The sequence below is a fragment of the Lepidochelys kempii genome, chromosome 9, assembly GCF_965140265.1.
Source record: "Lepidochelys kempii isolate rLepKem1 chromosome 9, rLepKem1.hap2, whole genome shotgun sequence".
NCBI lineage: Eukaryota > Metazoa > Chordata > Testudines > Cheloniidae > Lepidochelys > Lepidochelys kempii.
Genome location: NC_133264.1, coordinates 94,390,539 through 94,416,276, shown reverse-complemented (window position 1 = coordinate 94,416,276; position 25,738 = coordinate 94,390,539). Strand labels below are relative to the sequence as shown.

At 40.6% G+C, this 25,738-nt stretch overlaps 1 protein-coding gene across 1 annotated transcript in view; it reads left to right on the top strand.

Moving 5' to 3' along the window:
* Positions 1-332: 332 nt before the first annotated feature.
* LOC140916728 (uncharacterized) overlaps positions 333-25,738 on the top strand; it is a 51,913-nt gene continuing 26,507 nt past the window's right edge. Inside the window, exon 1 of the mRNA XM_073358403.1 lies at positions 333-2,169. Within this exon, the coding sequence (XP_073214504.1) occupies positions 448-1,809 (1,362 nt within the window). The 5' untranslated portion in view covers positions 333-447 and the 3' untranslated portion in view covers positions 1,810-2,169. The remainder of the gene's footprint in view (positions 2,170-25,738) is intronic.

Below are 25,738 nucleotides of genomic sequence, written 5' to 3'. Positions count from 1 at the left end.
CCTCAGCCTGGACCAGTCCACACAAGAGATCCACTTCCTGTTGTCATCATGAATAGGTCGGAATATGAACAAGAGGCTGCTCGGCAGCTCTCCAACACGAGTTTCTACAAGCCATTACCCTATGATCCCACTGAGAGTTACCAAAAGCAACTACAGCATTTGCTCAAGAAACTTCCTGAAAAAGCACAAGATCAAATCCGCACAGACACACCCCTGGAACCCCGACCTGGGATATTCTATCTACTACCCAAGATCCATAAACCTGGAAATCCTGGGCGCCCCATCATCTCAGGCATTGGCACCCTGACAGCAGGATTGTCTGGCTAGGTAGACTCCCTCCTCAGGCCCTACGCTACCAGCACTCCCAGCTACCTTCGAGACACCACTGACTTCCTGAGGAAACTTCAATCCATCGGTGATCTTCCTGATAACACCATCCTGGCTACTATGGATGTAGAAGCCCTCTACACCAACATTCCACACAAAGATGGACTACAAGCCGTCAAGAACACTATCCCCGATAATGTCACGGCTAACCTGGTGGCTGAACTTTGTGACTTTGTCCTTACCCATAACTATTTCACATTTGGGGACAATGTATACCTTCAGATCAGCGGCACTGCTATGGGTACCCGCATGGCCCCACAGTATGCCAACATTTTTATGGCTGATTTAGAACAACGCTTCCTCAGCTCTCGTCCCCTAAAGCCCCTACTCTACTTGCGCTATATTGATGACATCTTCATCATCTGGACCCATGGAAAAGAAGCCCTTGAGGAATTCCACCATGATTTCAACAATTTCCATCCCACCACCAACCTCAGCCTGGTCCAGTCCACACAAGAGATCCACTTCCTGGACACTACAGTGCTAATAAACAATGGCCACATAAACACCACCCTATACCGTAAACCTACTGACCGCTATTCCTACCTGCATGCCTCCAGCTTTCACCCTGACCACACCACACGATCCATCGTCTACAGCCAAGCTCTGCGATACAACCGCATTTGCTCCAACCCCTCAGACAGAGACAAACACCTACAAGATCTCTGTCAAGCTTTCTTACAACTACAATACCCACCTGCAGAAGTAAAGAAACAGATTGATAGAGCCAGAAGAGTTCCCAGAAGTTACCTACTACAGGACAGGCCTAACAAAGAAAATAACAGAACGCCACTAGCCGTCACCTTCAGCCCCCAACTAAAACCCCTCCAACGCATTATTAAGGATCTACAACCTATCCTAAAGGATGACCCAACACTCTCACAAGTCTTGGGAGACAGGCCAGTCCTTGCCTACAGACAGCCCCGCAACCTGAAGCAAATACTCACCAACAACCACATACCACACAACAGAACCACTAACCCAGGAACTTATCCTTGCAACAAAGCCCGTTGCCAATTGTGCCCACATATCTATTCAGGGGACACCATCACAGGGCCTAATAACATCAGCCACACTATCAGAGGCTCGTTCACCTGCACATCCACCAATGTGATCTATGCCATCATGTGCCAGCAATGCCCCTCTGCCATGTACATTGGTCAAACTGGACAGTCTCTACGTAAAAGAATAAATGGACACAAATCAGATGTCAAGAATTATAACATTCATAAACCAGTCGGAGAACACTTCAATCTCTCTGGTCACGCGATCACAGACATGAAGGTCGCTATCTTAAAACAAAAAAACTTCAAATCCAGACTCCAGCGAGAAACTGCTGAATTGGAATTCATTTGCAAATTGGATACTATTAATTTAGGCTTAAATAGAGACTGGGAGTGGCTAAGTCATTATGCAAGGTAGCCTGTTTCCTCTTGTTTTTTCCTACCCCCCCCCCCCAGATGTTCTGGTTTAACTTGGATTTAAACCTGGAGAATGGTCAGTTTAGATGAGCTATTACCAGCAGGAGAGTGAGTTTGTGTGTGTATGGGGGTGGGGGGGATGTGAGAAAACCTTGATCTATGCAGGAAATAGCCCGACTTGATTATGTAAAGAGTTGTCACTTTGGATGGGCTAGCACCAGCAGGAGAGTGAATTTGTGTGGGGGGGTGGAGGGTGAGAAAACCTGGATTTGTGCTGGAAATGGCCCACCTGTTGATCACTTTAGATAAGCTATTACCAGCAGGACAGTGGGGTGGGAGGAGGTATTGTTTCATGATTTCTGTGTGTATATAAAGTCTGCTGCAGTTTCCACGGTAAACATCTGATGAAGTGAGCTGTAGCTCACGAAAGCTCATGCTCAAATAAATTGGTTAGTCTCTAAGGTGCCACAAGTACTCCTTTTCTTTTTACTTCCTGGACACTACAGTTCAAATAAGTGATGGGCACATAAACACCACCCTATACCAGAAACCTACTGACTGCTATACTTACCTGCTTGCCCCCAGCTTTCACCCAGATTACATCACACAATCCATTGTCTACAGCCTAGCTGTAAGATACAACCACATTTGCTCCAACCCCTCAGACAGAGACAAACTCCTACAGGATCTCTATCAAGCATCCTTAAAACTACAGTACCCACCTGGTGAAGTGAAGAAACAGACTGACAAAGCCAGAAGGGTACCCAGAAGTCACCTACAACAGGACAGGCCCAACAAAGAAAGTACAACAGGGCAGGCCCAACAAAGAACACCACTAGCTGTCACCTACAGCCCCCAACTAAAACCTCTCCAGTGCATCATCAAGCATCTACAACCTATGCTGAAGGATGATCCCTCACTCTCACAAAGCTTGAGAGACAGGCCAGTCCTCACTTACAGACAGTCCCCCAACCTGAATTAAATACTTACCAGCAACTACACACCACACAACAAAAACACTAACCCAGGAACCTATCCTTGCAACATACCCTGTTGCCAACTCTGTCCGCATATCTATTCAAGGAACACCATCATAACCACATCAGCCACACCATCAGGGGCTCATTCACCAATGTGATATATGCCATCATGTGCCAGCCATGCCCCTCCGCCATGTACATTGGCCAAACCGGACAGCCTCTATGCAAAAGAATAAATGGACACAAATCAGACATCAAGAATTGTAACATTCAAAAACCAGTAGGAGAGCACTTCAATTTCTCTGGACTCAATAGCAGACTTAAAAGTGGCCATTCTTCAACCAAAAAACTTCAAAAACAGACTTCATCTGAAGAAACTGCAGAACTGGAATTAATTTGCAAACTTGACACCATCAAATTAGGTCTGAATAAACACTGGGAGTGGCTGGGTCACTATAAAAATTATTTTTCTCTCTGTTGATATTCACCCCTTCTTGTCAACTGTTGGGAATCGGCTACATCCACCCTGTTGGAATTGGCCTCATTAGCCTCAATTGGCCCCACTTGGTAAGGTAACTCCCATCTTTTCATGTGCTGTAATATATATACCTTCCTACTGTATTTTTCACTCCGTGCATCTGATGAAGTGGGTTTTAGCCCATGAAAGATTATGCCCAAATAAATGTGTTAGTCTCTAAGGTGCCACAAGTACTCCTTGTTCTTTTTGCTGATATGGACTAACATGGCTACCACTCTGAAACCTACACTTAGTAGAGAATTTACAAGCTAGTTTGCACAAACACTTGTGCAGGTGACTTTGAAATTAACTTATATGAATGTTTGTGGCCATAAAACTCTACTGCACAGAAAGTGAACATTAAGGAACACAAGCATGGTCAAAGCAAAGTCATTTAAAAATTCAAGTGAATATTCATAAAGACTCTTTTGCAAAAATGTTGTTTCCAGCTCTAGCATTTACACATAATGATAGCTATTGCATTTTCTGTGCTTCATTCTTGAAAAACTTCCTGTATAACACTGGCCATAGGACGTTCCTGAATTAATTCCTATTTGAACTAGAGTGTATCTTTTAGACAAAAAAATCCAGTCTTCATTTAAAAATTGCTAGTGATGGAGAATCCACCACAACTCTTGGTAAATTGTTCCAGTGGTTAACTATCTTCACTGTTGAAAACTCATGCTTTATTTCAAGTCTGAATTTCTCTAGTTTCAATTTCCAGCCACTGGATCTTGCTATTAGCTATGGACTAACTCACAACAAAGTTATTGCAACAGAAAACACATGGCAATGCTAATACAGCATCATAAGAATGTAGCCTGGCAAATGTCTACTTGCCCACTACCCTGAAGAGAGTAAATTTTTTTGGTGGATAATAAAATATCATACAATTTTCCGTCAGTCATCATGGCAAAAGTGGCTGGGCATATTTTGTTCTTTGTCTGGTAAAATTTTCATGACAGTTTTGTAAGCTCTTATAATGTAGGAAATAACTCAAGTGCAATAGGTAAAGCATCATTTTCAGAATACCACCCACTTCTCAGTAAAGTGGCTCAAGTGAATAATCTCTTTCTGCAGCACTTCAATCTATTCACCATCAATATATCTCCTGTATGCCCCCTAAATCCTTCTTTACTTAAACACCCCCGTCTGACCATTGGCTCTTTTTGCATTTTGAAAAATGTGGCATGCACGTCTTTTGACAGTTTCTGCTCCTTTACCCACTGCATGGGGCCAATGCATTAGAATATCTCATTCTGTTTGCTCCAAACACATCTTCCAGGTCTCCTTTGTGATGGTTTCACTTTTCACTTTCTCTTGATCTTCATAAATTGCCAAGATTTGTTTTCAAACTTATCACATAACATTTTTCTCTTTCTTTTGTGTACACCCAAAATCAAGTTTGATGCATGTACACATATGATGTTTGCATGACACCTGTTTGATTTTGATTTGGGCTCTTTAAACTATAAATTAACTTAAATTTTGAACCCAAAAATAGTTCCAAAACAAAAAATGGAATTTTTTGTTTTAACGATTTAAAAAAGACATATATTTTCATTTTTTTTAAAATGGGAAATTTATCGAAATCGACACTTTCCTGCGGACAGTTTTAGTTTCAACAAATCAAATCATCCTTTGATCTACAGACAAATAAAGTAGTCCCACTAGCCTTTACTAACAAGCCTCCAATATACTATACAGACACTGAACCCACTGCAGCTCCTAGGCGGTTATGTATCTTAGCTTCCTTGCCTGAGCAGTTGCAACATAATTTGTTGTAGTTTGTTCCAGAATGCAATATTGTTTTGCTTATACTGAAACTTCCAGCAACAAAAAATCAGTTTCTGCAGCAACCCCATATTAAAAAGGTTTTTGCCCATGTTTTATTACTTGTGCATTAAACCTCTGTGTTTATTTAATTTTCCCAAAAATGGGTGTGGGGTTTTTGTCACCCTTATATGTGCCTTCCTTAGAAATGTGAATTTTTGAAAAAGAACAACATTCAATCTATTTTATATATTCTCTTGAAGAATAGTAAGTTCACTGAAAGGCACACATTCCCATTCCTTCACCGGAAACATTTTCCAAGATGGAATAAAATCTTTTGCTATATAATATAACCAAAACAATACTCCACTTTTGAAATAATAAAATAATGCTGTAAGCTTGAACTAGATTCAAAGCAAAAGTAAACCTTACTTTTAACTAGGCTGGAATATATGTCTTCCATTTCCCTCTTTTATATATTAGCAGGTAGTTACCTCCTGTTTTATGCAAGGCACATCTATTTCAATAGTGGAGATAAAGATTATTCCAGTAGACATTCAAATACACTTGAGGACTCAGTTCTCAAGACCTTTCGGTTAGTAAATCTATAAAGAGTGCCCTGATGTCATATACTGTTAGTATAAGCCACCATAGATGTCATTTTCCCGTTAAAATAAATACTTTTGTGCTCTCTTTAAAAGTTTGAATGATATTGGTGTGCTTATCAGATTTAAATTCATAGTCTTCAGGAGAACTTGACAGGCTGGGAAATCCTAAGATCCACAGAAGTAGCATACATAATGTCTTGGGGGACAGAATTCATCTTAATAAAATAATCCTCCTTGCAGGTGTCGTGCCAGATCAGACAAATAAAACTGGATAGAGAATAATGCAGACTTGCTAAGTGTCTAACCCGCAGAGCACACGCACACCCAGAAATAACCCAAATCAAGGCAAAGACAAAGAAACAGAATGAGAGTCACTGTTTTAGGAAGACTGTTGTGATCATGGCTGTGTGCTGTTTGTGCTGGGTTACTTACCATGAAGAACATTTTACACATGCTCCACGTATACTGCACATGGTTGTTTAACCATGTATAAAAACTGATTAAAAAGTTAATTTCTCAAAAATATGTAAGTAAATGTGTGTTCTAGAGAAAACCCTGGATTGACAGTCCTAGGGAATTAATTTAGCCAGTGAATTTAATCGTCTTTAACACTGTAGCCCAATCAGTGTTTCATATCGCCTCCGTTCATTATGGATGAAAAAGTAACTCAGTTTCCATAACCCATTCCCTTCTTAGCCTCAGTGTTGACTCTGCTAGCAAGAATACCAGCTAGTGCACATTGTATAAGGTCTGTGGACTGTAGGTGGTCTGTGGATATGCCTGTTCACTAAGAACTAGACTGGGACCACTTTTCACACAGAACTCCGAGCAGACTAACATGGTCAGTGTTCTAGTCTGGATTCATATTTATAATCTAAGAGTTGAAAAATCTCCACTGACCTTTACAAATTCACCCTGAGTGATCCAACATCTCATTTAATGAACGGTTTTAATAGAAAATGCAGGTGTACATTTTAGAGTGATTCATAATCAGGTGTGTGAGTCACACATAGAACTTCATCAACATTTAGTCACTCAGCTTTGCTTTATCACTCATTAGCCTTTGACTGTACCAAGTTGGATTAATCACTTTTTTTTCTCTGACATCACTGTCCAGCCATCACCATAGTCAGAAACTCAGAAACAATAAGTGACTCTTAAAAGCCAAATGGCCAGCTCAGTCATACCTCTGTCCATCCACAGTAACCCCAGATAGAAAGCTGGCTCCACTTCTTTCACCAGGCTACCACATTGTGCCCCCTCTTTTTGCCAATCTCTTTCCTAGCCCAACCTGTGGACCCCTCAAAACTCCCACCATCAGCATCATGAGATTTAAATAATAAAAGGAGTGGGGGGGAACGTCAAAGTCTCAGTATGAAAGGGAAAGGGCTGCTTGAGGTTCCTTTGTTCTAGTCACTCAGGACCATTGAGTTCAAGCCACCAACATCCAATACCAAGCTGCAGCTTGAATTTCAGAAATCCATTAAGTGAGTTTGTATGGCCTCAGTCATGATGTTGCCTGATACCCCTCTGGAACACAGCACCAAGATCCATGCCTTCATGCCGTCACCTTCAGTTTGTCTCTATTATATAGTTCTTACCACTACTAAAGATACAAGGTTCTGTTCTGAAATATAGGATGGTGTTAAATTACTTATCGTTAACTGGCTTATTTTCCTATCATACCTCTATATCCAGCTCGCTCAGCACATAAAGTGCTGGCACCAAGATAGCCAGGAAAGGCACTGACTCAGCACATCGCTCCGCCAACTTCCACAAGCGCTGCCTTATTGAACCTTGGCTGGAACTCAAAAGCTGATCTTCCCAGGCATAGTCCCTGTATTACTCTCTGTCCTCTTCTGGGGCACTTGCCACCATGTGTGCAAAGGCGGAGATCAGCGCTGGTTCAAAAAATTTCAAATGTTTTGTCAAAATTTAAATGTTTTTCCTGAGACAGTTGGATTTTGACCAAGTTCCAATGGAAGTTTAGTCAGAAACCTGACTAGTTTCCTGTTGGGCTGATGGGGAACTGAAAAGACCTGAGAGTCTTGTCTCCCAGGTTTGCAGCTGTTTCACAGCCTGGGTTTCCAGGGCTTTCAGAGCCTGCAACTCTAGGGCAGCCCACCAGCTAGACAGCCTCGCAGTCAGGGACCCAGTGCTTCCAAAGTCTGCATCACTAAGGCAGCCAACCATGTAGACTGCTTCAGAGTTGGGGACCAGGTGGACTGCCCAAGAACCAAAGCTCTGTTGCCCTTTATGGAGAATTTCAAAGTTTTTGCTTTTCACTCCAAATTTGAATACAACCAAATTTTGAACCACCAAAATCTTCTGTGAACAAGAGTTTCCTTTCTCTTCTCAGCTCTACATAAGATCATAGAATCATAGACGTTTAGGGTTGGAAGAGACCTCAGCAGGCCATCTAGTCCAACCCCCTGCTCAAAGCAGGACCAATCCCCAATTAAATCATCCCAGCCAGGGCTTTGTCAAGCTGGGCCTTAAAAACCCCTAAGGATGGATATTCGACCACCTCCCTATGTAACCCATTCCAGGGCTTCACTACCCTCCTTGTGAAAGAGCTTTTCCTAATATCGAACCTAGACCTCCCCCACTGCAACTTGAGACCATTGCTTTTTGTTCTGTCATCTGCCATTGCTGAGAACAGCCGAGCTCCATTCTCTTTGGAACCCCCCTTTGGGTAGTTGAAGGCTATCATATCCCCCCCCCCCCCGCCTCACTCTTCTCTTCTGCAGACTAAACAAGCCCAGTCCCCTCAGCCTCTCCTCATAAGTCATGTGCCACAGCCCCCTGATCATTTTTGTTGCCCTCTGCTGGATTCTCTCCAATTTGTCCACAACCTTTCTGTAGTGGGGGGCCCAAAACTGGACACAATACTCCAGATGTGGCCTCACCAGTGCCAGACAGAGGGGAATAATCATTTTCCTCGATCTTCTGGCAATGCTTCTATTAATGCAGCCCAATATGCCGTTAGCCCTCTTGGAAACAAGAGCACATTATTGACACATATCCAGCTTCTTGTCCACTATAATCCCCAGGTCCTTTTCTGAAGAACTGTCGCTTAGCCAGTCGGTCCCCAACCTGTAGTAGTGTATGGGATTCTTTTGTCCTAAGTGCAGGACTCTGTCCTTGTTGAATCGCATCAGATTTATTACAGCCCAATCCTCCAATTTGTCTAGGTCACTCTGGACCCTATCCCTATCCTCCAGAGTATCTAATTTTCCCCCCAACTTAATGTCATCTGTGAACTTGCTGAGGGTGAAACAACACCTGCCCTGGGACAGACCACTGGAGCACGCCGCTTGATACCAGCTGCCATCTAGACATTGAGCTGTTGATCACTATCTGTGGAGCCAGACAATCTAGCCAGCTTCTTATCCACCTTATAGTCCATTCGTCCAAACCATACTTTTTTAACTTGCTCGCAAGAATACAGTGAGAGACCATATCAAAATCTTTGCTAAAGTCAAGACAGATCATGTCCACCTCTTTCCCCATATCCACAGAACCAGTTATTTCATCATAGAAGGCAATCAGGTTGGTCAGGCATCACTTGCCCTTGGTGAATCCATGTTGTCTGTTCCTGATAACTTTCCTCTCCTCCAAGTGCTTTGAAATGGATTCCTTGAGGACCTGCTCCATGATTTTTCCAGGACTGAGGTAAGGCTGACAGGTCTGTAGTTTCCCAGATTCTCCTTCTTTCCTTTTTTTAAAGATGGGCAGTATATTTGCCTTTCCCCAATTGTCTGGGACCTCCCCCGATCACCATGAATTTTCAAAAATAATGGCCAGTGGCTCTGCAATCACATCAGCCAACTCCCTCAGCACCCTCGTATGCATTAGATCCGGCCGTATGGACTTGTGCATATCCAGCTTTTCTAAATAGTCCTTAACCTGTTCTTTCATCACTGAGGGCTGCTCACCTCCTCTCCATACTGTGCTGCCCAGTGCAGCAGTCTGGGAGCTGACCTTGTTTGTGAAGACCGAGGCAAAAAAAGCATTGAGTACTTCAGCCTTTTCCACATCATCTGTCACTTGGTTGCTTTCCACATTGAGTAAGGGTCCCACACTTTCCTTGACCTTCTTCTTGTTGCTAACATACTTGTAGAAACCCTTCTTGTTACCCTTCACATTGCTTGCTAGCTGCAACTCCAATTGTGCTTTGACCTTCCTGATTACACCCCTGCATGCTCAAGCAATATTTGTATACTCCTCCCTAGTCATCTGTCCATGTTTCCACTTCTTGTAAGCTTCTTTTTTTGTGTTTAAGCTAACCAAATATTTGTCTGTTTAAACCAAGCTGGTCCCCTGCCATATTTGCTATTCTTTCTGCACATCAGGATGGTTTGTTCCTGTGCCCTCAATAAGGTTTCTTTAAAATACAGCCAGCTCTCCGGGACTCCTTTTCCCCCCATATTAGCCTCCCAGGGGATCTTGCCCATTAGTTCCCTGAGGGAGTCCAAGTCTGCTTTTCTGAAGTCCAGGGTCTGTATTCTGCTGCTCTCCTTTCTTCCTTTTGTGAGGATCCTGAACTTGACCATTTCATGGTCACTGCTGCCCAGGTTGCCACCCACTTCTACTTCCCTTACCAATTCTTCCCTGTTTGTGAGCAGCAAGTCAAGAGGAGCATGGCCCCTACTTGGTTCCTCCGGCACTTGTACCAGGAATTTGTCCCCAACAGTTTCCAAAACCTTCCTGAATTATCTGTGTACTGCAGTATTGCTCTCCCAGCAGATGCCAGGGTGATTGAAGTCCCCAATGAGAAACAGGGCCTGTGATCTGGAAACTTCTGTTACGGTCCGAAGAAAGCCTCGTCTACCTCATCCTCCTGGTCTGGTGGTCTATAGCAAATGCCCACCACGACATCACCCTGGTTGCTCTCGCCTCTAAACTTAACCCAACGACTCTCAAAAGGCTTTTCTCCAGTTTCATACTGGAGCTCTGAGCAGTCATACTGCTCCCTTACATACACTGCAACTCCTCCACCTTTTCTCCCTCGCCTGTCCTTCCTGAACAGTTTATACCCATCCTTGACAGTGCTCCAGTCATGTGAGTTATCCCATTAAGTCTCTATTATTCCAATCACATCATAGTTCCTTGACTGTGCCAGGACTTCCAGTTCTTCCTGCTTGTTGCCCAGGCTTCTTGCATTCATGTGCAGGCACCTAAGATAAGTATCTGATTGCCCTACTTTCTCAGTATGAATCAGGAGGCCTCCCCTGTTGCACCCTCCTCCTTGTGTTTCCTCCTGGTGTCCCACTTCCCCACTTACCTCCGCGCTTAGGTCACCATCCCCTAGTGAACCTACTTTAAAGCCCTCCTCACTAGTTAGCAAGCCTGCCTGCGAAGATGCTCTTCCCTCTCTTTGTTAGCTGGATTCCATCTCTTCCTAGAAATTCTTCTTGCTGGAACAACATCCCATGGTTGAACAATCCAAAGCCCTCTCTCTGACACCACCTGCATAATCACGCATTTACCTCCACAATTTGATGGATCAAACTTACCCTCTTTGGCACAAGCAGGTTGTAGCTTTCACAGTCTTCATTCTTCCCCCCCCCCACCACCACCATCCCAGGGCTCTCTGTGTTCATGGAAACCTTGTGACAATTACACAGCATACAATTGCCTGACAGGATTACATTTTCAAAGGATGATGATTTACTTTGAATTATCCACCACACCATTTTGTTCGGTTTACTCTCTACAGCATGCCCAGGGCAACAGACAGTAAAATAAACGGTTGATATACATGCAGCTTTCTGTACATTCATTGTTAGACATTCCAAATATATCCTAATGTTGGAGGCAGAGTGTCACCACTTTTGCACGTGTAGCTGGGATTGCTATGAGAATTCGTGGGTTTGATTCTCCTGTGAGTTAGACCAGCTTAAATTACACTGAAGTCAAATGAGTTAGACATGGAAAACCTAAGTTAGTGAAGAGAGATCAATCAGATATCTAGCAGTTAAAGGCTCTGATGACTTCTGACTTAAAATAGGTGTCAGTAACAAATTCTATATAATTCCTTTTCATACTTTGTCATATTAAGTCATTTCATAATTATCATAAGAGATATGTAGGTATGGCCAACAAGACACTTCAGCAGCATTAACAGTCTGAACAACTTTATTGAAGCACAACGACAGATAATACAAATGTTCTTCAGTACTAGATGTTCTGCCAAAAAATGTGCACAAATATAACCAATTCCTTCAGCAGATGACTGAGTGCACAAAAGAAGAGCACAGAAAATATTAAAAATAACGAGTGAAATTTGTCCCAAGCGGAAGTTCTGACCAATAGAAACTGCATATAGCATTTAGTGACAGCTGACGACGTGGCAGGGTTGACTTGTTTTTAATAAGCAGCAGGAAAATACAAACCATGTGACAAGAGCAGCTTCCAGCTTTACTACTCGATTGTTTGCTAAAACTTTTGGCTTTGGATAGTAAAATTACTAATGTTAGATTTTCTGTGGGGTGGAAAGCGGAAAGACAGGACAGTACAACTGAAAATGACAAGATATAGATTTGGGTAAACTTTCACTTTCATTTACTGTGTCCATATGTTGCACACCAATTCATTGTGTAAAAACTGCCTCCTCGGTTCTTCTGTCACTATTTTTTTGTTTCACATTTATGCATGATATCGTCACTTGTCCAGAATTCATAAACAGGGCATTTCTTTGTCCCTGTTTAAATACATCAGGGATGTAGTAGGGGACTTTTTTTCAGGTCATGATACCAGTCACTGATTTTTGGTAAGTGAGATCCTCCACAAAGCTTTCTGGGTAAACTGTTCCTGATCAGTGCTTTCCACAAGATATTTTCACAAGAGAACGATAACAGCTTTCTTTAAAGGGCCTTTTTTTCAAATTGTACAGTGCTTTCCTAAAAATAAAACATTCAGCTAATATATTACTGCCATTTCTCTGGAGTAATTATAAAGATGGGACTGCTTGATTATAGTTTAGCCAAATTTTATTTCACTGACTAAGTTTGGGATCTCAGGGGTTATTGGCCTTTGATAGTTCTTCAGACAACCCCTTATCTTTCCATCGCTTTATCTCTCAATCAAGCCATACATGCAGATATACTCATATATATATATTTTAGTTGAAGACACTTGTAATTATGTAATAGTATATTGTGTAACTCATACTAACCAGTGCACTCATACTGGACTTGCACATCAAAGCCTGTCCTACTTTGTTAGTACCTTTCTGCATTTCCAGCTCTAGGTACTTTTAGAATTTATCCTCTGTAGTGCTCAGATGTAGTCCACTGATAATATATTGGCCTACATTCCTTTGAAATCCATATAGCCAATTTGCTGCTGTGTCTCATTTCTTGGCTGCCTTTCTCCATAACATTTAATAATGAGCCTTAATTAGAGCGTTCAAAAGGGGTGATGAAATGGGTTTGCTACGATTTTTTTTTTTAAAATAGAAACAGACCATCTTCATTTGATGTTTATTCTGAGTATATATGAACTCACATTTGATCTGGAAATCAGATTAGAAGTATTACCAGAAAAAAAGTTCTCTGGTACTTTCAGGTTTTGGTGGCATTAGAAATTGTTATAAGAGTAACTTTTCTGATGGACAGTCTAAAGTACAATAAGCTACACAACCAAATCCTTTAGTGTTCTAACAACAACAAAGCCCATATCCACGTGGCTACATGTTGACTAGGCCATAGCTGCGGGAGCCTCTAGGTTGCCGGAGTCTACATTCTTCTTTGCAATGTCAGCAGCAGTGTGCACCTACCTGAGATGGGTATTTTAGATAATGTTTGGAGTTTAGTGCATTTGGCTCTAAACACAGCCTCAAACACACTGAATTCTCATTAGATCCACTAGCACAAAATGAGTTGCCATACTGAAAGTGGATAGATACACAACACATGCAAAAAAAATATAATGTCCGAGATCTCCAAATGTGACTCATGATGTTGGGTGCCTCCATTTTGAGGCATCCAAGCTGACACATGTTCAAGGGGCTTGATTTTCAGGAGGAAAGGGAACAGTATTGGCTGAAGAATCAGATCCCCTTTCAAGCATGACAAGTTTGGCATCTGCAAATGGCGACATCCAAAATCAATTGTAACTTTTGAAAATCTTGGCCTTTAGCCTCATGCACTGTTGATGATTCAGCCCCACAATCACCTGAAATCATACACTTTCCCAAGCACAGCTCTCAAGGTAGAATTTAGCCCTATTACAGGACATTTAACCTAATTTGGAAGGTTTTTATCCCCTAGTTATCTTTCATATACTTTTTTCAACGACATTGAGCAAGGGGGATTTTCAGATAATGTCCTCTAAAAAAAACATACCTTAAAGGAACTGAACCTCTAAACAATCAGAAAATTGGTACCGTAGCCCATAAAGAATTTCAGCTATCAGCTGTATGCAGTTAGTGAAACAGGATTCCCTAAAACACTACCCAAGTGTATTAAAAATGAAAGAAAATATCAGACATGAGAAACTGCTATAAATAAAATTGGAACACCCCTCCCGCCCCTCAAAAAATGCTCTACTAAATGGGACTTAAAACAACAGTATTCAGTGTTTGGGAACTTCACTTAATAAGCCCCCCATGTTAGATACATGCTTTGCATGCTATCATGTATTCAAGATATGAAAGAGTTAATTATCTTACAATGTTTGCAATATATTCTGGCCTGCTGTGGCACCTTCTAGTGGTTGGCACCAACACCTACACAACCTACTCCTAGCTTACAGCTAAAAGAGTCCTGCTTTCAGTTCACGTGGTAGAGGGCTCGTGCTTATGGGGTGCCGGAGGTTCCTGTTCGGTTCCCTCTGATGAACCTGGTGTCTGTATCTATATACAGCCATGGCTTGTTCCATATGCATGCAAGTTAACTTGGAATCCCGGGGTCTGTTCCTGTCAAGTGCTGAGTGCCCGCAGCTCCCAATGAAAAGTTCCAGTTGTGCAGCATGTACACGATCAAGACATGTGAGTTGCTGTGTTCTTATTTATTTGCTTACATTATGGTCCCATAGCTCTTGGACCCACTGATGTACATTTAAAAGCACAATGATGTTGGAGTTGTATGGTGGCTAGAAGTGCCGAGGAGCAGCTAAATGTGATGCTTTGTGCTTAAATAATTACTCTGGAAAGAGACGTGTGGATGATTTCTCCATCTCAGCCAGGAAGGTTAGTGCAATTCATCACTAGGAATGTAGCTAAAAGCAGAGAACATGCTACACAGAGATAGTTGGTATAGAATTTACTTAGATCCTTCCATAGCCTCCATGTTTCATTGTCCAGATCCTGCTAGCCCTTTCTCCTTTCCCCATTCCCGGTGGTGCATCTGTCCTCATGTGATTTACCAGACCTTTCATCCTTCTTGGTAGCATTCCCTACCTTTAATACACCTTATTAAAGAAGCCCTTATGGTCTCTTCTTCACAGCAAGGCTAGGAAGGTTGATCCATACAAATTTCACATTCTTCCAGGGGCTCCCCTCCTCAGATTCACTGCAAAGAGTAGCCAGCCAAAACTACTAATGTTGCACAGCTCTACTCAGATATTTTTTACCAAGTGAAATGAGTAAATAACTTTAATTTCCCGTTCTGTTTCCATAACATCAGAATATTCTTTGGAAGAGTATATTCCATCTGTTATGAATGGTAATGTAGGTGATACATTCATTTTTACTTCCTACAAAATGTATTTGATTTTTAAAATATCCTCTGTTCTTTTTTTTTTTTTTTGACAATATTGACTATAACAGGCTAGTTGGTTTCCAGAGGCTTTTTCCTGACAGATTGCAACATACCTACTCCTCTGCACTATACAAAAAGAAAAAGAAATCCTTTTAAATTGCTGGCATCCAATCACTTTGAGAAGAGAATGAGTACTTTTAGCTGCAGTTGATATTCCTGACTGGACCTCATTAATCCACAGAAATTTAGTTCTTTTCATACCTTCTGGTAAGATACAGAAAGTAAACTTCCTATTACCTTCCAAAAAATAAAAATAAAAAATGGAAGCATCACATTATTAGCATCAGGCAGTAGCACTCAAAGTAAATTGTGTACCAATAATTACTTTGTTAAATTGGTTCTAGTAGGCTAGGAAGTAACAACTATTGTAAATTCTAATATACTTCATACTTGATTAAAAGAGGGAAAAATCTAAGTGTTTTTGACAAGACACCAGATTTACTGTACAACCCCATTCTGCATTTCTTTGCCTCTAAATCACAAAAAATCTAGATATCAGATGACAAACTAACAAAAGCCCAATGGTTCCATAAAATTGCACAACTGATATTCTCCCTTTTGAGAACAACAAAGGGGGGTGAAAAGTAAGTTCAATTTTGCTCTGAATTTCTATTAACAGCACAGGAATTCACTGGTAGAAGAGCATTGTCATCAGATATTCAGCTATGTATGTATGTTCTCCCTATGTGCTGTCCCAGCTCTGTGCAGACAGCTGGCACAGCAGACCTCGAGCAAACTGCCCAATGACCACAAGATCTGTTAAGGTGCGAAGGAGCCCAGCCAGGTTTACGAAGCACACTAATAGCACCTGGCAGACTCTACAAGGCTACTAAGACATGTATGCCCATGAAAATGGACTCAGCACAGTGAACGGTGGGACTTTCCAAGGCTGATGTTACAGCATCAACCAGGCAGACTTAGCTGATTCTGTATATCACTATCAGAAGTGCTGCTTTTTAGCAAGGGACAAACCCTAATGTTTAAGTGCTGTTAAGGATTTTAGGGTTGTCCCCCAGTTTAATGTGTTTCAGTAGTAGGTCAAGGGCATATTTTCTTTCATGTCATATGTCCATTTAACCTTAGACCTCCCCTTTGAACTGCAGAAATCTATCTTCTAGACATACCCCATCTAGGATTAAGAAACTGTGTATTGTACCACCCTAATCTTGCCTTTCACTGACTTATTCATACCAGTGTCATTCTCATAAGTAAATTTCACTGCATGTTCCTTTCTTTTTCTCCTTTTCAAGAAAAGGGGTCTCACATACAGCAGCAGGTCAGGTTTGGAAGTGCTGAAGAAGGCCAGGAATTTAAATGGCTAATTGGAAAGGTTGTGGAGCACAGGAAATAGCCATCTGAGCCTCCAGAGAAGCCACAAATACAGCCAAAAAGGGCGCGGTGTCAACTCACAAGCAAAGAAGCATGAAAGAAAGTTCTCAGTTCAGAACAGAAGCTCAATCCAACATTTTCTAATATGAAACCAAACCCGAAAGTACCAAACAATGCTACTTAGAGCTCTGCCAACCACCAAAATACCTGGGTAATACAGGGCTAGATTAAGTACTGTTATATGAACACAACTGCAATAATGTTATTTCCTTCCCGACTTCCAAGAAAGCTAAGAACAAAAGCTGAAGAAAGAAGTGAGACTATTTAAAATATTCTTGAATGATGAAGTGTTACTTCAAAAATAGGTCCCCTCCGAATCAACCCCAAATTAAACATCTAACATGGAACTAATGCTGTATACATTACTCTGCATGACAGTCAGATAATTTTGTATTTTCTAAAGTTGGTAGTGGATGTCTTCCTTTTAGAGGTGGGGGATGCAGGCCTTGTTCTAGACAGAAAGAATGGGATGGCCCGTAGCACTAAAGTAGGCTCAGCATCTGAAATTGAATGAACTAACACTCTGATGTCAAACTCAGAATCCAGTCATCCTTTCTGCAGCTGTATTGGAAACTATATTGGTTCAAATTAAATGGGCACAAGTAATATAATATTCATTGTCTCTCTACACAAAACAGCTGCTCCGAGTCCTTTCGTTCTTGGTATTTGTAGAACAGCAAAATGTAATATTCATTTTCTCAACATATAACATCTGCTACAAGTTCATTCGTTCACACAAGAATGCAAGATTTTTTAAGAATTCATTCAAAGGGACGGTTCAATGGGCAGTGGGAATAGGCTATTCTTAGGTGAGCATTCCCTAATGAGAATAGGTACAGCAACAGCAATGTCATGTCCCGTACTAAATTGTGGTTGATATTATATAATCTGCAGTGCCTGTACCATACCATAGTCTCCAGCCAAGATTCCCCACACTTTTAGGATGCACGTGCATGAGATTTGGAATCCACTAAAGTAGCCTGTAACAGTTGACTGGTGCAAGGGCATTTAGATGTAGAACTAACACACATGCACAGTGGCAGTTAGTTAGTTCTACAGTTAGTTCAGTTTAACAGAGAAAGATCAACATGATCTAACGGTGGTAAGTCAAAGCTAGACACATTCAGATTGTAAATAAAGCATACTTTTTTAACGGTGACAACAATTAACCATCAAACAACTTACCAAGTGTCATCGTTGATTCTCCATCACTGACCATTTTTAAATCAAGATTGGATTTTTTTTTCTAAAAGATATGCTGTAGGAATTATTTTGAGGAGGTTCTATGGCCTGTGTTACACAGGAGGTCAGACTAGATGATCATAATGATCCCTTCTGGCCTTTAGAATCTATGAAAGAAACCAAGATGAGACAATGGAGTTTTTTGGCAGAGATGAATCTCTGCATCCAAATTCCCTAACAACCATTCAAAAAGTAAAATAAATGCTATTAAGGGGGAATATGGTTTAATAGAAGATTGATTATGAGACTTGAATCACAGCAAATTACCAGTAGCTATGTTCATCCTGGTGCTCTGTCTTTCTCTCCAACCTTTCTCACTCTCAAGGGGAGGAACATTAAGTACTTGTGCCATAAAATCTTGCAGTCCTGGGCTGAAGTTTGAGGACTTCGGTACAAATCACATGCACTTCAATTTCAGTTTACATTCAGGTTTCTACCCGTCCTGCTTTCACAACCCTATTTTTAACTCATATAATTTGATATTTCCTTCCTTTCTCTAATTTGATTTGTATCTAGTTAACGTTGTGCAAATATAGCTGACTGTATTAGCCTTTCTGGAATATCTGAGCAGGGCCCAAACATCTCCATAGCAACTTGATATTGCTACACCTCCTTGGTAACCAATTTAACATAATTATTTATGATATTCACCTGTATTATGGCTCCAGGGCTGAATATTTTAAAAGTGTATCACTCTGAATTGCATTTACTTGTTTTACAAGCAAATGATCCTATGAAATATGCACATTTTCTATTGTTCAATATAATATCAAATAAGCTCCCTTTTCATGTACACTATTAAGCAACATTGTCAATTATTACATCCTAATACGTATGTGTGCTTTGCCCAAAGATAATGCAAAGTAAGGATGAAAAAGATTTGTGGGAAAAGTCTGCAGCTTTATTACAGGCAAGATTAAAAATACAGAATCAGACATAACAGCTACATTTACACAAAATATTAAACTTGTCATGCTATTTACATGTCCCCAGTTTGAGATCATCACCTTCCTGCCCCCAAAAAAGCCACACACTAGTCTGCAGCAGCCCCCTATGCTAGGGTTAAAAGTCGACCTCTGCCATGCATTAAATTTCCCTATTTGTGACTAGCTCAGATCATGTCAACAAGTAAAGAATGGCCTGACTCTGGAGCCAAACGCACTGAACTTTGGGGAAATTCAGATCTGGATCTCTAGTAGCAGGGCAATATCCCAGATATATTCACTTGCAGCGCCCAACTACCATTTCGGTAATGACATCTCTTTAGCCATGATTTACAGGACTGAGGCTTGTGCATGAAAAAAACTGCTCGAAGCAAAGATTGTAGGATCTTCCTCTTTGGTTTGCTAAATATAATCCTGATATTTTTATAGGTAAAAGATATTTTGGTATATTACATTTGCCCAGAAAGTGATTATACCCCATATCTTACGTTTGACCTTTTCTGCTCCTTTAGGTTCCAGGTATAAATATGGTGTGAAAGCTGCACCAGCAGAAAAACAACAGCTAAATATATAACAGATGCAAAAGTGCATCAGTTTTAATAAATTATGTGACTGGGAGAGTGAATAAATGTGCTGACAGACCACATTGGGGGGACAGGTGGGAAGAGCTTATGAAAAACTCTAACTCTTTGGATAATTAAAAGAATGTCTAAAAAAATGCTAAGGAATTCTGGGGTCAGAGTGAATTAGTAGGGAATGGACTTGTACAAAGCTCCATTAGTTGCATCTTAAAACCATTCTTATTAAATAAAACGTGTCTTTTTCTGCATGCCTCCAAAACTTTTATTAAAAGTTCCAACATGAAGACTTATTTGTTTCTCAGGAACATTTAGTCATGCATTTTCGACATCTCCAAGAGCAATGCTTCTTGTGAAACAGTCAGTACATGCATACCCATCTCATCCACATATATAGGTAGTGTTTTGCAAGCATCATTTCTATTTGAGAGGCTGACAACATCTTACAGAGTATACCACTTTTCTGTGAAGCGGACACAATCCACTCCACTGGAAGAGTTATGTATATATACTATCTATAGGGTGCCATGAGCATATATATGGCTTTACAAAATATTTGGAAGGCAATATCCATCACCCAGAGGAGATTGCAGCTAACACCCTGATCCTGCAAGGACACCACGCATGATCCCTGCATTCATGTGGTTCTCACTGCTTCTGAGCAATATGCCTATGTCTAGTAGTCAGCACATTACCCTGTCGTGTGCATCTGCAAATGCATAGGCCAACACATCATGTTGCTTGGTATGTGAACAGGGGAAGCCCCTTCCAAGAGAAAGGGGTTGTGCCATGGAAAACACAAAGCCTTGAAGGGAAGAAGGAGACCAAGGGAAAATTAGGATAGAGGATGAAGAGGCTGTAGGAAGAAATGAAGTCATAGATGAAAACGGGGGCTTTGCCGTGCAAAGCCTGGAAGGCAAAAAACCAAGAACTGTAACCTGATGAGGAAGAAGAGAAGATGCTAGTTACAGAGGCCTCATCCAAAGCTCATGGAAGTCATCAGAGAGACGCCCACTGGACCTAGCTATGGCCCATAATCACAAACTGCACGCACCATAGGATCATTGCTTCACCAAAACAGTCAAATAAATCTGTGCGCTGTTAAAAGGTGGGCTCTTCAACCCCCCTCATTTCCACAATGCTCTTCCTTTAAAGGGCAAAGCCAGTGTACAGCATACAGTACAGTAAGTTCAGCTCCTGCGAGGTTTAAATATAATCTTCTTATTGCACCCGATTCAGTTTCTGAAATCTTCTCCAGGGGAAATATATAACACGCGCTTCATGTGTGGGTTCAATTCCTTTCTTTTGTGTGTTCATGTGTATGGTTCTAATAATGTCTAAGCTTTTTACTGAAGCATTTATCTAAGTGAACACTAAACCCTGCACAATTTCCTCCCTCTCATTAGTTCTTTGTTACAGCTAGCGTCTTCTTGCCGCCCACTGATATGCATTTAATTCTGAAATTTGATTGTTCAGTTAAGGACAGTTTAGGGGATGGTAGCCAACCTTTTAGAGCTCACACCAGAAAGGAGTTTTCTGGAGCAAATTTTTTTTCAGTAGTAATTGTTATCTGTGCAAACAGATGTTTGGTGCTTCAGCAAAATGTAACATGTTCACTCAGACTGAATTCTCAAGCAAACACATAAATCTATTTGATTTGTTTGATGATGTGTGTTAGGAAGTGAATGAGACAATCATGCCAATGCAAGAGATTCACCCATATTTGTACTGGGAAGAGCTGAAGAATGGAGATGCATTTGTATTCTCAACAACTAAGGGTCAATGGCAAAGATTTCTCATCAGCTTCTTTATGAACAGGGCTGCATTTTTGGAGAGGGCAGTTTTTGCCTGAATCATAAAATATTTTTGAATTTAACATTCAATTATTTTTCAAATAGCAACAGACAGTGTTAGACAAGTTACAGCTATATAGGATTGGGGCTTAACATGTCATACTACCTTTGCATTCCAGTATCTTGCATTAAAGACAACTGACCATGATGACAGAATGGCACATAAAGTGTAGCAGTACCCTGTATGACTTTGAATATGAAGAACTGTGATCTAGTCAAAAAATAATATTAAGTAGGGAGACATGTTCAAACAATTATATAAATATTTTATCAGCCCATCAGGCCACAAGTGAAGGCAAAATGGTCATTGCTTATTTTAAGTGGTTAGTACACCTTGGACTGTAGTGGGTCTGTCAAGGTTCCTTCCCCACTCTGAACTCTAGGGTATAGATGTGGGGACCTCCATGAAAGACCCCCTAAGCTTATTCTTACCAGCTTAGGTTAAAAACTTCCTCAAGATACAAACTTTGCCTTGTTCTTAAACCCTATGCTGCCACCACCAAGCGTGTTAAACCAAGAACTGGGAAAGAGCCCACTTGGAGACGTCTTCACCCAAAATATCCCCCCAAGCCCTACACCCCCTTTCCTTGGGAAGGCTTGATAAAAATCCTCATCAACTTGAACAGGTGAACACAGACCCAAACCCTTGGATCTTAAGAACGATGAAAAAAACAATCAGGTTCTTAAAAGAAGAATTTTAATTAAAGAAAAGGTAAAAGAATCAGCTCTGTAAAATCAGGATGGTAAAAACCTTAAAGGGTAATCACATTCAAAACAGAGAATCCCTCTAGGCAAAACCTTAAGTTACAAAAAGACACAAAAACAGGAATATACATTCCATTCAGCACAGCTATTTTACCAGCCATTTAAACAAAAGGAAATCTAACGCATATCTAGCTAGATTACTTCCTAACTTTTTACAGGAGTTCTGAGCTGCATTCCTGATCTGTTCCCGGCAAGAGCATCACACAGACAGACAGACCCTTTGTTCCCCCACACTCCCCACTCCAGCTTTGAAAGTATCTTGTCTCCTCATTGATCATTTTGGTCAAGTGCCAGCGAGGTTATCTTAGCTGCTTAACCCTTTACAGGTGAAAGGGTTTTGCTTCTGGCCAGGAGGGATTTTATAGCACTGTGGACAGAAAGATGGTTACCCTTCCCTTTATATTTATGACAGGGTCCAATCATGAAGTACTTACTTAGGCAAAATTACAATGACACTTATTTCTAAGGAGTCCGTAATTCACAACACTGAGCCCTATATTTAAATTCGGTGTCTTCCATTATAGTTGAAGATATAGCCAAAATGTGTGGACTGTGGCCCCTTGGTTGGTACATGAATAACAGTGTCTAACATCTAATTAATGGCCATTTCAAAGCCCTTTGAAATTAGTGGAAAGACTCCCATTGATTTCAGTGGGCATTGGACCAAGTCCTTTGTTTCTAAATACACACACGTAAGGTACTGATATTTTGTTTTTTCTAAAATAACATTTGTTGTGTGGTTGTTTTAAAAAACAAAGTGTTTTAAGGTTTCCCAGCAATCTTCTTGTGCAATTTTACTTTCACTTTCAGTTTGTCTGCACTTTTCTATTATATCTTTTCTCTTTTATATTTGCTGGCACTAGTGCTTTCTGAAAGCATTAAACAACCTGGTATGGATATGCTGTGGTTGTTTATGACAATGACATTTATAGGGATTGGACTGTTGAAGCAGTGAAGCTAATATTATGAGAGCAATATGCAAAACAAGGTGGACATATTTTTTTCTGTAAAAGTTTTTTTGGGGAGAAAATTGAACATTTTCTTGAAACTCATGTAGTTTCATGGAAAAAAAAAAGAACAGTCTGCTTTACATGTGGGGAATAATAAACAATGGTGTCAAGGGCACGATACAAGGGAAAATTAAAGAAGCAGAGGACAAAGAAACAAAAAAAGTATTTAGCCTTCTGCTCAATTCTTGCAACTAGAAGGTACAAGAGTCTATATTATCAACATATTCAGCCAGCATATGTTGAGATCAGTCCATTTATAATTTTCCTTTTGGAATATTAAGTCTCTGACGTCCTCAGGGGAAATTAGCATTTCTCTGTATTCTTGTATTTAAAAATGGCATGAAGGGTGGTGACCTGCACAGAGATAAAATGAACCCCAGTGAAAGTACTTACATTTTCAAATCTGGCTGACTTTGGAGGTAATTTTAGCATTTTCAAAAGTTTTAGCCCAAGCCTTTAGGTAAATTTATTATCCTGGTGCTTGGAATCTTCATACTGCTCAGAGCATAAAAAAATACAGATACACTTGTACTGTTAGAAAGCTGTCATTCTGGTTCAAAAGTGTATTTTTGCTCTCAGATCATCTATGAGACAATTATGCATTTACCTAGATCCCTAGGTAAATGAGTTATGACCTTTCACCCTATGTACCTGTCCAATGGCTACAGTGGACCAGCTTCTTGTTCCCTAGGGTCAGTCTGTACTAGGATGGGGGGAAAAAGTTCTCCACTTGAAGATCTTCACTTGTGGGATGAACTGTCACAAAGGTCTGCCAGCATCCCTCAATGGCTACCTATGGGACACACAGCACTCTATTTATCTATGTACTTGCATGGCCCTCCTCAATGTATAGTCTCTGTTTCTACACAATCATTACTGGATTTTAGCATCAACAACACTGTGAAGTAGGGAAGAACCCCCTTCATTGGAAACTGGGGTAAATGGTAGATATAATGAATTGCCCATGGTCACACAGGGTAGCAGAGATGGGAAAAGAACACATGTATCCTGGTCTTGTACTCTATCCAACTGGCCACCTTTCCTCCCCAAATTAGCAATGGCCTGATCCTACATATTGCAGAGCATCCTCAGTTCCTGTTGATGTGAATGGAAGTTGAGGTGGTTCACCACCTTACTGGAGGCTCAGCACTTTGTAGAATGAAGGCTCAAATAGAATTCATTTCACTTTGCCTATTTTACACCATTTTGGGGAGCCCATTCTCTCGGTTCCGCTACTTATTAGAAATTGAGTCCTTTTTTGGTGGGCTGGCTTATCTGGTGGTGGCTATTAGCTATTATGAGCTCCAGTTTCATTTATATTTTATGGCTATGCATTGTGTTTAGTTGGTTAATTCTCTGAAGGTTTTTCTTAATCTTTTCTCTCTGCTTTTTATTTGCAATGTGTAAGTGGCCTCATAACAAGACTCTTCCTATAAACAGAGCCAATACATAACCCATAAAAGAAGCGCTCTGGATAGCAGTTACAGATCTATTTGCAGCAAACGCCTTTCCAGCAGGCAGGTATAGTTGTAAATGACGTGTGTGAGCTAAACTGAGCAGAGGCAGAACAATTTCCAGGACTTATGATTTATAATAAAACAGTGATCACTTGAAAAACCTCCCGTGCGTGAAAAAGTGGCATATATTTTACATACAAATAAAAATGAATCAGTAAAGTCTATCCAGCCACAGGTTGAAGGGAACTAAACAGCATTCGAAAAAATATCATACCATTAATATAAATAAGATGAAATGGAAAGATCTTACATTTATAACATATAGTCCTCCTTTATATTCTGAAATGCCCAGTTGCAAACCCCTTCATCTCATTGATAAGCAACTATTCGTGTGACCATTTCATTCAGTGGGGCTAACTGTACTGAAAGGTGCTTACTAGTGAGTGTGTGGATTCACAATCTGGCCCCCAGTGTTTCACAAAGTAATTAAGAACATGACCTTATAAATGTAAAACAGTCTGGAGTTCTCTTGTACCTTATGTGAACCAACAACCCCTTGAGTTTCTTGCTGTCTCACACAAACTACAATAAGCCCAGAACATCCATAGCCTGTGGAAATTTATGGTAGGTACAGTGGTCACCATAAAAAAATTAGCATCTGCCAACAGACACCTCATATTTATCAATTATTCCCTATACTAACTATAAAGAAAAACAATCTGAGATGCCGGTGGGTGTCAAATACTATCTTTTTAATGGTAACCCGCATCTTCTATATTGGTGAGCAAAAATATATTATTTTGATATAACAGTCAAGCAACTAATTCTGCTGGTGAACATAAATATTTGAAATTGTTTCTGCAGTTGCAGCACTCCCCAGGGTTGCTTAATTTGTCTGGCAATATGCTCCAAATCAATAACAAAGACAATTAATTGCAAGGAAAAATATTTTGTTTTAAGTTATCTCCTTACCCTCTCCCTCCCTCCTCCTGTACAAACACATTGCCCTCAGACCTGTATTTCAATTAACATATGCTAGATTAAGTG